General features: G+C 43.1%; 1 protein-coding gene and 1 non-coding gene across 2 annotated transcripts; one reads left to right on the top strand and one right to left on the bottom strand.

Annotated features, from left to right (window-relative positions):
- Window positions 1-7164: 7164 nt before the first annotated feature.
- Window positions 7165-7857, top strand: LOC133062773 (non-histone chromosomal protein HMG-14-like). Its single transcript, XM_061152160.1, has 2 exons — window positions 7165-7225; window positions 7532-7857. The coding sequence occupies exons 1-2, from the start codon at window positions 7165-7167 to the stop codon at window positions 7855-7857; spliced, it is 387 nt and encodes a 128-aa protein (XP_061008143.1).
- A 588-nt stretch (window positions 7858-8445) lies between these two features.
- Window positions 8446-8552, bottom strand: LOC133062963 (U6 spliceosomal RNA). The gene has a single exon (XR_009694282.1). It is a non-coding gene; the product is annotated as a U6 spliceosomal RNA (small nuclear RNA).
- Window positions 8553-17671: the final 9119 nt, after the last annotated feature.

Below are 17671 nucleotides of genomic sequence, written 5' to 3'. Positions count from 1 at the left end.
CCTTCACCACATCCCAGTGTCAGTAGATTGACTTTTCTCTGCAGGGGTGAGTGAACCCAAGTTTGGTTCATAACAAGACCTCAGAATAGTTATGCACACTCCCAGGGAAATTAAAAAAAAAGAAGGAAGAATCGTTAGCAAATGGAATGTAATAACACTGAAATCATTATTTCATTTTTCTGAAACACTCCTTTCTTGCTCATTTGAAATATGTTATTCTTATTAATGATATTTTATAAATAGAAAAATGAGACTCAAGTGAATAATTTTTTCAAGGTGACAAACAGCAAGGGGTAGTGCTGACAGGTGAGTTTCCAAAGAAGAACCTCCACCCAAATGTCTTTCCCAAGGATGTCTGTGACCAGGAAAGATCTTAGACGGTTTTATACAACACAGTTCCAGGTGGTTATTCTATGCTTAGCTCTCATGTAAAATAGCCACAAACAAAAAGATAAATCTTTTTAAAGTGAGCCAAAGATTGACTGTGGGGAAATGACAATTAAAATATTGGGTCTGTTTGAAATGATCATGGAGAACGAATAGCTGATGACGCTGTGAATTAGAGAGGACAAGTTGGCTATGAGAAGGTGGGAGGGATCTGAAAGTTTAGGGATTTATTGCCAGCCCTAGGAAGCGTTAGGCAGGAGGGACAGGTCATGGACTTGAGGTCCTACTCCTAAATTTTTGAATAATTCAGAAGACAATGAATGCCGCTTGGGAAGGGAAAAGGGACTGGGGACCCCAAAGACCACACCTGCTCCCACGCGCCAACCCACTTCTTACTCCCGGATCCGGTGCAGGTCTAGGCGCAACAAAAGCTCCACCTGCTGCGGGGAAGCACAGGTGAGACACGATCCCCAGCGCATCCGCGCGGAGGAGCAACGTCCACGCCAGGCAGGGAGTGGCCCCACGCACCTGCCCTTGATGCGCTCCCTAGAGGACCCTTCGAAAGGACGCTCCCTCCCCACCACCATCACCCAGCCCCCATGGGTAACAGCAGGTGGAGGTCACGTGGCCAAACAGACCTGGCTTCCGTCCTGACCCTCCAAGGATCCTTGCGTTTAAGCCGAGCCAGCTCCAGACCTGAATGGGACACAGATGTGTAAGCAGAGAACTCAAGGCTGTTTTTAGTGGAATGGACCCCTTGAGGAGCAAGCCCAGAGCACACGGGTTGCCTGGGTCAGGACAACCTGGAACAGAACGATCTCCTCCCACCAATCACAAGCTATGAGACATCTTCATTAAATTCTTAGGTATACGCCTTACTCTGGCAGGAGATTGACTTCACATTAGTTTCTGAGTATGTTCTTAAAGCGCTTTGAGATGTGAACAGCTATAATATTCCCACAGCAAATTTCCTATTTTCTCTGATATAAGAAAAACAATAAAGGGTTATGTAAATGTGGGATGTACCCAGAAACGACTAATATACTTAGAGAGTCTGAGAGTCGATTGATGTTGTTATTGTTCAGTCACTAAGTCTTGTCCCACTCTTTAGGACCCTATGGACTGCAGCACATCAGGCTCCTCTGTCCTCCACTATCTCCCGGAGTTTGCTCAAACTCAAGTCCATTGAGTCGGTGATACCATCCTACCATCTTATCCCCTCTCATCCCTTTTTCCTCCTGCCTTCAGTCTTCCCCAGCATCAGGGTCTTTTCCAATGAGTCAGTTCTTCGCATCAGGAGACCAAAGTATTGGAGCTTCAACTTCAGCAACAGTCCTTTCAATGAATATTCACGATTGACTGGCTTGATCTCCTTGCAGTCCGAGGGACTCAAAGAGTTTTCTCCAGTGCCACAATTTGAAAGCATCAGTTTTCAGGCACTCAGCCTCCTTTATGGTGCAAAACTCTTAATGCATTTATCCATTTATTTGAAGGACTTTGTTGAGATGCAACACACATTACTACATACAATGGGCCACTTTTAAATGGACAATGCAGTGGTTTTCAGTATACTCACAGATACATGCAGTCCTCACTGTGGTCCATCTTAGAACATTTATATCATCTCAAAAAGAAACCCCTGTACCCTCTAGCCATCAGTGTCTTCCCATCTTCCTCCTCCAGGACCTAGGCAATCACTAATCTGCTTTCTGTCTCTCTAGGTTTCTATATTCACTGACTTCATGAGTGGGATTCTGTAATATGTGGACTTTGTGGTTAACTTCATTTACTTAGCATAATTTTTCAAGGGACATCCAGGTATTGATACTTCATTTCTTTTTATGACAGAGTAATATGCCATGAAATTAAAAGATGCTTTCTCCTTGGAAGGAAAGCTATGATAAATCTAGACAGCATATTAAAAAGCAGAGACATCACTTTGACAACATTAGGTATTGTCAAAGCTATGGTTTTTCCAGTAGCCATGTACAGATGTGAGAGTTGGACCTTAAAGAAAGCAGAGCACCAAAGAACTGATGCCTTTGAACTGTGGTGCTGGAGGACTCTTGAGAGTTCCATGGACAGCAAGGAGATCAAACCATTCAATACTAATACCTGAATATTCATTGGAAGGACTAATGCTAAACCTGAAGCTCCAATACTTTGGTCTCCTGATGCGAAGAACTGACTCATTAGAAGAGACCCTGATGCTGAGAAAGATTGAAGGCAGGAGGAGAAGGGGATGACAGAGGATGAGACGGTTGGATGGCATCACCGACTCGATGAACATGAGTTTGAGCAAACTCAGGGAGATGGTGATGGACAGGAAAGCTTAGTGTGCTGCAGTCCATGAGGTTGCAAAGAGTTGGACACAACTTAGTGACTGAACAACAATAAAATATTTTATTGTATGGCTATAGCACATTTCTGTATCCACCTGCTAAAGGACATTGGATTATTACTACTTTTGACTATTATGAAAACTGTTGCTATAAGCATTTGTAAAACAAAACAAAACAACAACAACAAAAAAAACAGAAACCTCAATTAGAGTCAGGAGACCACAAGGGGGAACACTCATATCCTGCAATGATAGCAGAGCCAAAGAGGAAGAAGGAGGCTTCTTTCCCTGCAAGGACTCAGCCAGTGAAAAACCATAAACTATTTTTTACTATCACCCTCATAACATCATTTTCCCTTGCAACCTCCTTCCCTTGCTCTGGGGTGACTGGCTCACAACTCACCATGGCTTCAGGTCCTGAAGTGTAATTCTCTGCCGGTCCCAAGTAAACTCATGTTTGCTGGAGAAATATCTGACAGTTCGTTTCAAGTCAATGCATTCATGTACAAGTTTTTGTGTGGAAGTGTGTTTTTATTTCACTTTGATACATGCCTGGGAGTGGAATCAATGGGTCATGTGGTGATTCTAGGTTTAATCTTTGCGGAACTGCCAGACTGTTTTCCAAAGTGACTGCATTATTTTTTATTTTCCACCAGCAGTGTATGAGGGTTTCAATCTCACCATGTCCTCAAGTATACTTGTTATTCTCTCACTTTTTTCTAGCCATTCTAGTGGATATGTAGTTGTTTCTCATTGTGGCTTTTTAATTGAGTTATAATTAGCATATCACATTATATTGAGTTGGCTAGTATTACCTTAGGGAAAAACTTGAATAAACTTTTTGGCCAACTCAGTATTAGTTTCTTTTTTTTTTTTTCCATTTATTTTTATTAGTTGGAGGCGAGTTACTTTACAATATTGTAGTGGGTTTTGTCATACATTGACATGAATCAGCTCAGTATTAGTTTCAACTGTACAACATGATAATTCTATATTTGTACATACTGCAATATGACCACCACAATGAGTCCAGTTAACCTCTCTCACCACACATATCTACCAAAAAAAAAATTTTTTTTTCTTGCAATGAGCACTTTTAAGCTCTACTCTCATGCTCATTTGCTCAGTTGTGTCCAGCTCTTAGCAACCTTTTGGACTATAACCCACCAGGGTCCTTTGCCCATGGGATTTTTCAGGCAAAAATACTGGAGTGGGTTGCATTTCCTCCTCCAGGGGATCTTTCCGGACCAGGGATTGAACCCAGATCTCCTGCATCTCCCACATTGGTGGACAACTTCTTTACCACTGAGCCACCAAGGAAAGCCAGTAAATGTTGTTTAGTCACTAAGTCATGTCTTATTCTTTTGCCACCCCATGGACTATAGCCTGCCAGGCTCTTCTGTTCACTTTAAAATATGCAATACAGTATTATTGACTATACTGCTATACTGCACATTACATTCCTGTGACTTATTTTATAAATGGGAATTTGTACTTTTTGACCTCCTTCACCAATTTTGCCCACCAGCCCCACCCTCATTGTAGTTTTGACTTACATTTCCTTGATGTGTAATCATGTCCAGAAATCCTAGTATATCTTCCTTGGAAAATTTTCTATTCCAGTGTTTTTCCACCTTTAAATTGGACTATTTGGCTTTTTATTATTGACTTGTAGGAGTTCTTTATACTTCATCCAAGTCTTGACCAGATATGTAATTTTCCATTTTTTTGCCTTCTGTGGGCTGTTTTCACTCTCTCACTTTAAGAGTTTTTACTTTTGATTGTGATCACATACACATACTATAAAAATTTACATCTTAAGTATTTTAAGTGTACAGATCAGCAGTGTGAAGTACATTGACTATGGAAAACCAATCTCCAGAGTTTGTACTGTTTAATGAAACTCTGTACTCATTAAACAACTCCCCATTCATACCTTCCTCCAGCCCCTGAAACCACTGTTACTATTTTTTGTCTCTATAAATTCCACTGCTATGGGAACCTCACATAAGTGGGATCATGCAGTAGTTGTCCTACTTGGATAGGCTTATTTTACTTCACAAGTCCCCACAGTCTATCTATGTTTTAACATGTGTCAGAACTTCCTTTCTCATTGAATGTGTACTCACTTGCTCAGTTGCGTGGGACTCTTTGCCCACCCCCTCCCCACCCCCCCGCCGCCATGGACTGTGGCCCGCCAGGCTCCTCTGTCCATGGGATTTCCCAGGCAAGAATATTGGAGTGGGTTGCCATTTCCTCCTCCAGGGGCTCTTCCCAACTCAGGAATTGAAGCTGCATCTCCTGTGTCTCCTGCAATGCAGGCAGATTCTTTATCACTGAGCCACCGGGAAGCGCCCTTTCTCATTAAATCTGAATAATATTCTATTACATGTATGCTCCATCTTATTGATCCAATCATCCTTGATGGACTCTTGGGTTGCTTCCACATTTTTGCTATTGTGAATAATGGCCCTATGAACAAGTGTACAAGTATCTGTCCATATTTTAGATTCTTTTGAGCATACACCCAGTAGAGGAATCTCTGAATCACATATCACTTCTGTAACTTCTGAGGAACCATCATATTGTTTTCCATACCAGAAGAATAATTTTATATTCCTACCAACAGTGCACAAGAATTCTAATGGTGTGTTCCCTTTCTTGATGGTGCCCTTTGATGCACAAAATTTATTAATTTGGTGAAATCCAAAATATCTTTTTTCCCCCCCTCTATTTGCTTTTGGTGTCATATCTAAGAATACTTGGCCAAATCCAAGGTCATAAATATTTTCTTCTGATTGAAAGGCGATAGGATCACCTTTATCTGGTTTTTCTGGGTTTGACATCTAAAGAGAGGTTCTAAGGGAGTAAAGATGCTGAATCTAAGTGATGGGGCAAGTGACTGCTCAAGGGGCAGCAGAGCCAGATCCAGAGTCATCTTCTAGCCCTCGTTTAGGTTGAACTTAGGTTCAGCCAAGTGCTGAGGATAGTGCCTTGCACAAATTTCAAATCAAGTTGCTGGAATAGGCAGATCCTGTGCTCACCTCCTCCCAGGGACACACCAAAACTATAACCACATATAGAACTGCCACCTCTGAGAACTGAAGACTAGAACGATTTTCTACACCTAAGGGTATAAGGAAAAGGCCACATTGAGAAAGGGAGGAGGTGCAGAGTCCTGGTCTAGTGAGAACCACCCACCCCCACACTCCTGTGAGGTAAGCCACAAACAGGAGAGATATCACAACCGCAGAGGTACCCCATGATGAGCAGGGGTCCAGGCCCCATATCAGGCTCCCCAACCTGGGGAGCCTGCACTGGGAAGCTGAGTGCCCATAACAGCTGACTTTGAAAACCAGCAGGGCTCACATCTGGGGGAGCCCAGGAGCTGTAGGAAAGGGAAGAGACTCCACTCTTAAAGGACTCATGCAGAAACTCACTCACTCCAAAGTCCATCACAAAGGCAGCAGCTTGAAAAGCACCTGGGCCATACAAAAAGGAGAGTCATCAGCTAATTTCAGGGTGTGCACCAGAAGGGCAGGGGTCCAGTGGAACATTAGGGACAGAAGTGCTGGCAGACGTCATTTGTTTTTACTTTCTTTCCACATAGCTGGCCTGCTGCTGCTGCTGCTGCTAAGTCGCTTCAGTCGTGTCCGACTCTGTGCGACCCTATAGACGGCAGCCCACCAGGCTCCGCCGTCCCTGGGATTCTCTTGGCAAGAACACTGGAGAGGGTTGCCATTTCCTTCTCCAACGCATAAAAGTGAAAAGTGAAAGTGAAGTTGCTCAGTTGTGTCCGACTTTTTGCGACCCCACGGACTGCAGCCTACCAGGCTCCTCCGTCCATGGGATTTTCCAGGCAAGAGGACTGGAGCGGGGTGCCGTTGCCTTTTCCAGCTTGGTGCTGGTAAGCACCATTTCTATCAGTCTCCATCAGCCTAACACCACCTGCCCTGCCCCTGCTTTCTCCTAAGAACTCAAGAGGCCAAGCCTATGCACCAGCACCCCCTCCCCACAGCAGTTTCAGCCAGGGCCTTTAGACATTTGGACCAGGGACCAGCTCGACCTACTAAGGCCATCTGCAGCAGTCACAGACAGGTCTGCCTGGGGACCAACCTCACCCACCAGCACATCTGCAACTACTGCTGTCTACCCATCTCAGGAGGGCATATGCAGGGGATGCCCCCGGGACACCTGGCTTTGTAGACCAGGGGAGATGGCACCACTAGATCCTATAGGACACCTCCTATATAAGGCCACTCTTTCAAGGCTGGGCGACTAACTGATATACTTAGAAACAGAGTTAGGCAAAATGAAGGAACTACAGAATCTTTCAAAGAATATCTTTCAAACATGAGTATCTCTCAGAGAAACAACTAAACCAAGAGGAGATAAGAAAATTATCAGATAAAGAATTCAGAGTAACACTTGTAAAGATGTTCATCAGACTCAGTAGAAAACTGGATGAATTTGATGAGAGAATCACCAAAAGCCTAGGCGAGTTGAAAGCCTCCTTCAGCAAAGGGCTAGAAACTATAAAAAAGAAAAAATGTTTGAATTCATTTACTAAAACCAAAAATACACTAGTGGAAACCAGCAGGAGGTCAGAGAAGGCAAGAAAACAGACTGGTGATCTGGGTGACAAGGGTAGTAAAAGTCACTCAATCAGAAGAGCAAAAAGAAAAGAGAATAAAACAAAAAAAAGGGGGGGGGAGGGCCATGAGGGGTCCCAACTTCTCCAGCAGGGGAAGGAGTAGCCATGGCCAAGCAGACCAGCTTCCAGAGTCATCTCCCCGTTCCCAGCATGTGCCCACCCGGCTGCAAGTGTGCCCCAGAGGAAGGTCAGCTCCTCGTCAGGGGCAGGGAAGGAGGAGCCCAAGAGGAGACCTGGGAGGCTGTCAACTAAGCCTACTCCTGCCAAAGTGGAAACAAAGCCAAAGAAGGCAACAGGAAAGGGTGAATCTTCAGATAGAAAAGTGCAAACAAAAGGGGGAAAGGGAGCACAGGGAAAACAGGTGGAAATGGCCACCCAAGAGACTAAAGATTTACCTGCATCAAATGAAGAGGCTGGAAACAAGGAGAGCCCAGCCTCTGATGGAGCAGGAAAGAAAGAAGTTATGTGTGAGTAATATCACACACCCGAGCCTATCAGTGGTTCCTGTCTACCTTCTTGTACAATACAAAGAAATCTTATTATCAATTATTTTGTAAATGCAAAGTTTTTTAGTAGCTCTAGTAGTATTTTTAAGACGATGGAAATCCTATTTCATCCATTTTTAAGGTGCAAACCCCCTTTTTTTTAAATTTGAGCATAGTTGATTTACACTGTTGTGTTAGTTTCAGGTGCATAGCAAAGTGAACTAGGTATACATATATCCACTCTTTTTTTAGATTCTTTTCCTAAACCAGAGTATTGAGTGGAGTTCCCTGTGCTATACTGTATACTGTGCTATACAATAGGTCTCTATTATCTATTTGATATGTAGTATGTGTCTTTGTCAACCCCAATTTATCCCTCCTTCCCCAGCACCCCCCGTAAGCATAAGATTGTTTTCTATATCTGTGACTCTATTTCTGTTTTGTAAGTTTATTTGTACCATTTTTTAAGATTCCACATATAAGTGATATCATATGATATTTGTCTTCCTTTGACATTACTCAGTTTGACAGTCTCTAGGTCCATCCATGTTGCCACTATAAATACGTTATTTTTTTTTTTTAATATGGAATGCTTCACGAATTTGCGTGTCATCCTTGCTCAGGGGCCATGCTAATCTTCTCTGTATCGTTCCAATTTTAGCATATGTGCTGCCGAAGCTAGCACTATAAATACTTTTTATTTAAGAGTTGAAATTATTTCCTGGCTGGTTGAGTTTTTTGGGTTTTGTTTTTTTGTTTTTTGGGTTTTTTTTGGTACAACCAGAAAATAGTAGTATATTGAATGTGGGAAGTTTTTATTGTGTTTGCTGTCATCTTAATGTTCCATAGATGGGTTAGTTTTTATATCCTATGATACAAAGCATATTAAATGGCAGTTTTGAGTCAACATGTGTTTAATCTCGTAAACTTTTTTTTTTTTTTGGCCATGACACACAGCATGAAGGATCTTAGTTCTCTGACCAAGGATCGAACCCATGCCCCCTGCAAGCCACTGGATTGCCAGGAAAGTCTCATTGAACACTTTAATTTCTTCTCTCCCCCTGTTGTTTTTGGGTAGAATTGTTTTGCAAAGCAAACTACTCCTTGATCTTGGCTCTCTGGTCACAATTTTGTGCACTCAATAACACCTTGCATCATGGTAGTCCAATTTTCCTAGTAACTTTGCTAATGTGCTGTGAACACATGAAAAACTTCAGTAGGTATTGTATATGATACTAAGGTGTGAATTAGTGGGACTTATGATGTAACAACATATCCACATTTGACCCAATTACAAGCACTGAAGTTGAAGCTGTGACCAAAAATCTCCCAAAAAACAAAAGCCCAGGACCAAATGACTTCACAGGAGAATTCTATCAAACATTTAGAGAAGATCTAATGCCTATCCTTCTAAAACTCTTTCAAAAAATTACAGAGGAAGGAACACTTCAAACTCATTCTATGAGGCCACCAACACCCTGATATCAAAACCAGACAAAGACAACACAAAAAAGAAAACTGCAGGCCAATATCACTGATGAATATAAATGCGAAAAATCCTCAACAAAATTTTAGCAAAAAGAATTCAGCAACACATCAAAAAGTTCATATATCATGATCAAGCTGGGTTTATGCCAGGGAGGCAAGGATTCATCATTATACACAAATGAATCAATGTGATATACCATATTAACAGATTGAAAGATAAAAACTATATGATTATCTCAATAGATGCAGGAAGAGCCTTTGACAAAATTTAGTACCCATTTATGATTAAAACTCTTCAAAATGGGCATAGAAGGAACCTACCTCAACATAGTAAAGACCATATATGATAAGCCTACAGCAAACATTATTCTCAATGTGAAAAACTGAAAGCATTCCCCCTAAGATCAGAAACAAGACAAGGGTGTCCACTTTCACCACTATTATTCAACATAGTTCTGGAAGTCCTAGCTACCACAATCAGAGAAGAAAAAGAAATAAAAGGAATCAGATCGGAAAAGAAGAAGTAAAGCTCTCAGTTTGCAGATGACATGATACTGTACATAGAAAACCCTAAAGATAGTATAGAAAATTACTAGAGCTAATCAGTGAATTTAACAAAGTTGCAGGATACAAAATCAATACAAAGAAATCACTTGCATTTCGATATACTAACAGTGAAAAATCAGAAATAGAAATTAAGGAATCAATCCCATTCCCCATTGCAACAAAAAGAATTAAATATCTAGGAATAAACTTGCCTAAGGAGATGAAAGAACTGTAGACAGAAAATTATAAGACACTAATGAAAGAAATCAAAGATGACATAAACAGATGGAAAGATATTTCATGTTCCTGGGTAGCAAGAATTGATATTGTGAAAATGACTATACTACCAAACACAATCTACAGATTCAATGCAATCCCTATCAAACTACTGATAACAATTTTCACAGAACTAGAACAAAAAATTTCACAATTCATATGGAAACACAAAAGACCCCGAATAACCAAAGCAGTCTTGAGAAAGAAGAATGGAGCTGGAGGAATCAACCTTCCTGACTTCAGATTGATTATACTACACAGCTACAGTCATCAAGACAACATGGTACTGGCTCAAAAACAGAAATATAGACCAATGGAACAAGATAGAAAGCCAGATATGAACCCATGCACCTATGGGTACCTTATTTTTGACAAAGGAGGCAAGAATATACAATGGGGCAAAGACAACGTCTTCAATAAATGGTGCTGGGAAAACTGGACAGCTACATATAAAAGAATGAAACTAGAACACTTTATAACGCCATACACAAAGATAAACTCAAAATGGATTAAAGACCTCAATGTAAGACCAGAAACTATAAAACTCATAGAGGAAAACATAAGCAGAACACTCGATGACATAAATCAAAACAAGATCCTCTATGACCCACCTCCTAGAGTAATGGAAATAAAAACAAAACTAACAAGTGGGACCTGATTAAACTTAAAAGCTTTTGCACAGCAAAGGAAACTATAAGCAAGGTGCAAAGACAACCCTCAGAATGGGAGAAAATAATGGCAAATGAAACAACTGACAAAGGATTAATTTCCAAAATATACAAGCAGCTCATACAACTCAAGGCCAGAAAAACAAATAACCCAATCAAAGAGTGGGAAAAAGACCTAAACAGACATTTCTCCAAAGAAGACTTACAGATGGCTAATGAACACATCAAAAGATGCTCAGCATTGTTCATTATTAGAGAAATGTAAATCAAAACCACAATGAGATATCACCTCACACTGGTCAGAATGGCCATCATCAAAAAGTCTACAAACAATAAATGCTGGAGAGGGTGTGGAGAAAAGGGGATGCTCTTGCACTGTTGGTGGGAATGTAAATTGATACAGCCACTATGGAAGACGGTATGGAGATTCCTTAAAAAGCTAGGAATAAAACCACCATATGACCCAGCAATCCCACTCCTAGGCATATACCCTAAGGAAACCAAAATTGAAAAAGACACATGTATCCCATTGTTCTTTGCAGCACTATTTACAATAGCTAGAACATGGAAGCAACCTAGATGTCCATCGACAGATGAATGGGTAAAGAAGTGTGGTACATATACACAATGGAATATTACTCAGCCATAAAAAGGAACACATTTGAGTCAGTTCTGATGAGGTGGATGAACCTAGAACCTATTATACAGAGTGAAGTGAGTCAGAAAGAGAAAGATAAATATCATATTCTAATGCACATATATGGAATCTAGAAAAATGGTACTGAAGAATTTATTTACAGGGAGGCAATGGAGAAACAGACATAGAGAATAGACTTATGGAGATGGGGAGAGGGGAGGAGAGGGTGAGATGTATGGAAAGAGTAACATGGAAACTTACATTACCATATGTAAAATAGATAGCCAACGGGAATTTGCTGTATGGCTCAGGAGCTCTGTATCAACCTAGAGGGGTGAGATGGGGAGGGAGATGGGAGGAAGGTTCAAAAGGGAGGGGATATATGTATACCTATGGCTGATTCATGTTGAGGTTTGACAGAAAAGAGCAAAATTTTGTAAAGCAATTTTCCTTCAATAAAAAAATAAACTAAAAAAAATATTTCCTCCTATGATTTTTGAGTGTGATAGCTTTTTGTTTGTTTGTTTACTGCACTAGGTCTTCAATGCTATGCCCAGGCTTTCTTTGGTTGCGGTGAGTAGGGGCTACTCCCTAGTTGCAGTTTGTTGCGGAACACTGGCTCTAGGCAGGCAGACTCAGTAGTTGAGGTTTGTGTACTCTAGAGGTTGGGCTCAGGAGTGGGGTGCAGGTTTAGTTGCTCCACAGCATGTGGGATCTTCCCAGACCAGGGGTCAAACCCATGACCTCTGCATAGCAGGTGGATTCTTAATGACTGGGCCACCAGGGAGGTCTCTACTGGTGTACTGTTCATGCTAATAATATGGTGGGGCAGTCAGAACTGGGTTTTCCATGGCTTCAAACACCAGGCTAAAGGGCTTGGACTTGCTCTACAGAGCACTAGTAAGCAGGGGCAAACCAGAGAATCTTAGCAGACCTTAGGAACTGAAGGCTGGGACAGGCTATATAGTTAAAGCTATGATTTTTCCAGCAGCCATGTATGGATGTAAGAGTTGGACCATAAAGAAGGCTGAGTACCAAAGAATTCATGCCTTCAAAATGTAGTGCTAGAAGACTCATGAGTGTCCCATGGACTGCAAGGAGATCAAACCAGTCAATCCTAAAGAAAATCAACCCCGAATATTCACTGGAAGGACTGAAGCTGAAGCTTCAATGTTTTGGGCCACCTAATTCAAAGAACTGACTCTCTGGAAAAGACCCTGATGTTGGGAAAGATTGAAGGCAGGAGGAGAAAGGGATGGCAGAGGATGAGATGGTTGGATGACATCACTGACTCAATGGAAATGAGTTTGAGCAAACTCTGGGAGATGGTGAAGGACAGGGAAGCCTGGTGGGCTACAGTCCATGGGGTCGCAAAGAGTCGGCCACGACTGAGCAACTCAACAACAACAGACACTGCCCAAAGACCCGTCCCTGAGAATCTCTCTGGTTTGCAAGTTTCTGAGAAGCCAGCTGCTCATCAGACTATCCTGCAAACATCTTAATCCCCGCGTAGCTCACTCATCCCTCCCTGGGGAGTTACTAGGGGGCAGACCTTGACTGACTCCATTGCAGGACCCCTCCGCGCCTCACACAAGGGGGTCCTTTGCGCACCCAAAAGGGAACGCGGTCTGCAAGACGTTGCTGAAGCTCAGGCTGTGGCCACGCGGGGGCAGTAGTGTCCAGGTCAAAAGTCAGAAAGGCGCCCTGCGTTCTGGCGGCTGCAGAGGATCACGCGACCTTCGGAGGTCAAGACTTCAGGCTTTTTTAAAATGGGTTTGGGGGAAACCACCACGATTCGGTTTTTCCCCACCTGTCATACCCACCAAGTAGCTGTGTCTCGCAGCCAAGCAGCTGGTGGAAGTTACGCAAAACCTATTAGATTAGTTTCACCTCTGCTCCGAATTCTCCTTGGCGCCCACCTCACTGGGGAAATCTCTCTTCCCTGCAGCCCCCAAACCCCACCACACCCCATCTTCGTTTCCTCCCACTTTTCCCCTTGCTCCATCAGCTCCAGCCACACTGGCTTTTGGGTTCCTCAAATCAAACTCATAACAGTGTTCGATTTGGGGCAGCTTTGATGCCTAGAAAAACCCATCTTTGTGGTCACTTTGTAAACATGTAATTTAAATCATACCTTTAGAAACAAGCATTTCCCTTAAGTGTTCGGTTCCAAGGATAGCTATGGTGTTACTTACACACCGGTCAAAGCGGACTATCATTTTCAAAGAGGTCAGTGAGTGCATCTTTGAGTCCATTCAGAAATGTAGGGAATTGAAATCTCTTAAATATTGTAGATAACGTTTATACAACGTAGTATATGTTGATTCTTTCATCTTATATGCCTCCACCAAGCAAATGCATCTGAAATCCTTAGCAGCTGTTACAAATCTAAAAATTAAACATATACAGGGGTGTAAAATGTTCTTTTAAACATTCTGATAATTCTTCTAAACTCAGTCAGATTATCATATCACTTTTTTAAGTGTTTATTTATTGTTGGCTGTGCTGGGTCTTCGATGCTGCACGGGATTTTCTCTAGTTGCTTCAGGCAGGCTACTCTCTACTTGCTATGGGCTGGCTTCTCACTGCGGTGGCTTCTCTTGTTTCAGAGCACGGGCTCTAGGGCATGAGGACTTCAGTCGCTGCAGCATATGTGCTCAGCAGTTGCAGCTCCCAGACTCTAGAGCAGAGGCTCAATAGTTCTGTGGCACACAGGCTTCGTTGCTCCGTGGCATGTGGGATCTTCCCGGATCAGGGATCCAACGTGTGTCTCCTGCAGGTGGACTCTTCACCGAGCCAGCAGGAAAGCCCTCCTACCACTCTTGTTATCACAATGCTCCTCTCCCTCCAATCATCCACAGGTGCATAGAGCCCCCACCTGCTGATTTGCTGTGGTGGTGGATCCGGATTGGGCTTCCTTGGTGGCTCATATGGTAAAGAAACTGCCTGTAATGCAGGAGACCTGGGTTCGAAACCTGGATTGGGAAAATCAGCTGGAGAAGGACATAGCAACCCACTCCAGTATTCTTGCCCTAGAGAATTCCATGGACAGAAGAGCCCGGCAGGCAGTCCATGGAGTCCCAAAGATTTAGCTCAAAACCTCCCTTTCCTTGGGCTTCCTTGGTGGCTCATTAAAGACCCCTCCCATAATACAGGTGACCCGGGTTCCATCCCTGGGTTGGGAAGATTCCCTGTAGAAGGGAATGGCAACCCACTTCAATATTCTTGCCTGGAGAATTCCATGGACAGAGGTGGGCTACAGCCCATGGGACCTCAAAGAATCTGAAGGGACTTAGCATCCACACAGTCCCTTTCCTTCCATCTGCCTTCCACACCAGGGTAAATTCAATGTTTAGACTCCTCTGTTGGCCATCTTTGAAATTTTCCTGCAATATACTTACCTCTTTATTTCTTTTTCCACCAACTGTAATTGCTTTCGCTGTTCCAATTGTTCCAATTGCTTTCGCTGGGTAATATCATAAGTGTTTTTCAAGGCACTTCTTACATGCCAGGCACTCCACAGTATCTCTATACAGATTCACCCATTCAATACCCGCAACAACCACAATCAAATCTCAGACAGGTACCCTTACTCTCCCCATTTTGAAGATGAGAAACTGGGGCCCAGAAAGGTTAAGACACTCTCCAGGTCACAGAGCTTTGCAAGCAGCAGAGCTTGAGCTGCCTCCATTTACTTTTATTTTTTGTTTTGAATCTCACGGGACATGAGTAAGTTATTTCCCCTAGGGTTGTAGCTGAGGTTTATCAGAACTCACCCAGTGTACACTTAAGACTTGTACAAATCATTGTATGCAAATTTCACATCAAAGAGAAGAACTGTAAGCCAATATCGAGCTTGAGTTAATGGTATAAGCACTGAAACCATGGCAGGGAAGTATGCAGAAGTCTGCAACATAATAAAATGGGTAAAAAGTAAGATGGATGAGTGAATGGATGGTGAGATAGATATTAAAGTGTGCTAAGTCGCTTCAGTCATGTCTGATTCTTTGTGACCCCATGGACTATAGCCCACCAGGCTCCTCTGTCCGTGGAATTTCCCAGGCAAGAATACTAGAGTGGGTTGCCATTTCCTTCTCCATGGGGGTCTTCCCAACCCAGAGATCAAACCCATGTCTCTTACATCTCCTGCATTGGCAGCCAGGTTCTTTACCCGCCAGTGCCACCTGGGAAGCTTCCAAATATTAAAGCAAATATATTCAAATGTTAATTGCAGTCTCTAGGAGGAGGTGTGTGGGTGTTTGTTGGACAATTCTTTCAACTTTGCTGTGTGTTTGAAATATTTCAGAATACGATGCTAGGACCCCTGCCCTGTGTTCCCCACAGGAAAACCTGTCTTCTCCCACCCAGACAAGCAAAAAGACACTCACACTCAATGTATCCACACTAGGGTTTGTCCAGTTCCCCCAGAATGGTTCCTCCCCCTAAGTTTCTTCCTTGGCACTGAGTTCCCAAAAGTTAGGGGTTGTCAGAGATTCCCCCATCTCACCACTGGGATCCAAGATCTCCCGTAGGGTGGCCAACTGTACTTCTGGTTTACTCAAGACTGAGGGAGTTGCTGGGATGTAGGACTTCCTATGTTAGATCAGAAAAGCCTCAGGCAAATGGGGACGAGTTGGTCCCCTAACCTCCCATTGCTGCCTCTTAAACATGTCGGGTTTATACAAATTGTCACTGCCCCGTGTGCTAAGTCACTTCAGTCGTGTCCGACTTTGCAACTCTATGGACTAGAGCCCGCCAGGCTCCTCCGTCCATGGGATTCTCCCGGCAAGAATACTGGAGTGGGTTGCCATGCCCTCCACCAGGGGATTTTCCTGACCCAGGGATCGAACCCGGACCTCATGTCTCCTGCTTTGGCAAGGAGGTTCTTTATTGCTAGGGCCACCTGGAAGCCACTGACATAGTCAATAATACACATAATAGTGATGATGATAACAAACAGTGGCAGCTAGCTTATAGCAAGAGCTGGCTATGTACAAGTTCCTCTTCTGCATGTTCCATGTGGCAGGACTTGCGATGCACACAACACTCAAGTGTTGAACATCGCCTGTGTTAAAGATGAAAAAGTCAGCCACAGAGAGGTAAAGCCCCCAGCCCACCATCACAGTGCTAACCAACAACAGGGCAGCTGGAATCTGAACTCAGGCAGACGGCTCAACCACCTTCAAACAGCTGTCCTGGAGAACTGACTCGAACATACCGGCTGCCTGAGGTTGGAGGTGAGGGTCCCCCCACTGTAGACTCACCTTCCATCAACAATTGTCCATGTTTTCATCAGAATGGTTATTTAGGTAAATGCTGTTTTCCTGATGACAAAAGCTTTATTAGCTTATCATTTTTAAAGATGAATTCAATAAAGAAATTAAAAAGGTAGAAATGAATAATTCCCCAAGGCACCCATCTCCAGAAGATTCCTCTCTTAAACTGGTTCCTGTGGGCACTAGAATTATTTCTTCTTGGTGAGCAGCAAACAAGCTCTTGTGGTTTTCTATCAAGATACAGTGTGACAGAGACTTCCCTGGTGGTCCAGTGGCTAAGAGTCCATACTCCCAATACAGGCGGCCTGGGTTCGATCCCTGGGCAGGGAACTAGATACCACATGCTGCAACTAAGATCTGGCACAGTGAAATAAATAAACAAGTGTGTGTGTATATAAATATATATATATATATATAGTGTAAAAGTGTTAGTCACTCAGTCGTGTCCAAGTCTTTGTGACCCCGTGGACTGTAGGCCACCAGGCTCCTCTGTACATGGAATTCTCCAGGCAAGAATACTGGAGTGGGTTGCCATTTCCTTCTCCAGGTGATATTCCCAAGTCAGGGATCGAACACAGCTTTTCCTCACTGCAGGCAGACTCTTTACCCACTGAGCCACCAGGGAAGCCCTTATAAAAGGTATAGTATGATAAATAATAGATAGGTAGATAGATAGATGGGCTTCCCTGGTGGTTCACTGGTGAAGAATCTGCCTACCATGCAGGAGACATCTCTGGTCTGGGAAGATCCCCAGGAGACGGAAATGGCAATCCAATCCAGTATTCCTGTCTGAGAATCCCACGGACAGAGGGACCTGGCAGGCTACAGTCCATGGGATCACAAAAGAGTCAAATGCAACTGAGTGACTGAGCATGCGCGCATTCACAGATAAAACTCTTAGATAGATGAAGTG

The sequence above is a fragment of the Dama dama genome, chromosome 9 (genome assembly GCF_033118175.1).
Source record: "Dama dama isolate Ldn47 chromosome 9, ASM3311817v1, whole genome shotgun sequence".
Taxonomy (NCBI): Eukaryota; Metazoa; Chordata; class Mammalia; order Artiodactyla; family Cervidae; genus Dama; species Dama dama.
The sequence above is the reverse complement of the archived record's forward strand: the minus strand, read 5'-3'. Positions and strand labels throughout refer to the sequence as shown.

Coding starts and splice junctions, on each gene's coding strand:
- LOC133062773 (XM_061152160.1), top strand. CDS start 7,165: ATGTTCATCAGACTCAGTAGAAAACTGGATGAATTTGATGAGAGAATC. Junction 7,226..7,531: donor GAGAATCACCAAAAGCCTAG/GCGAGTTGAAAG, acceptor CCCCGTTCCCAG/CATGTGCCCACCCGGCTGCA.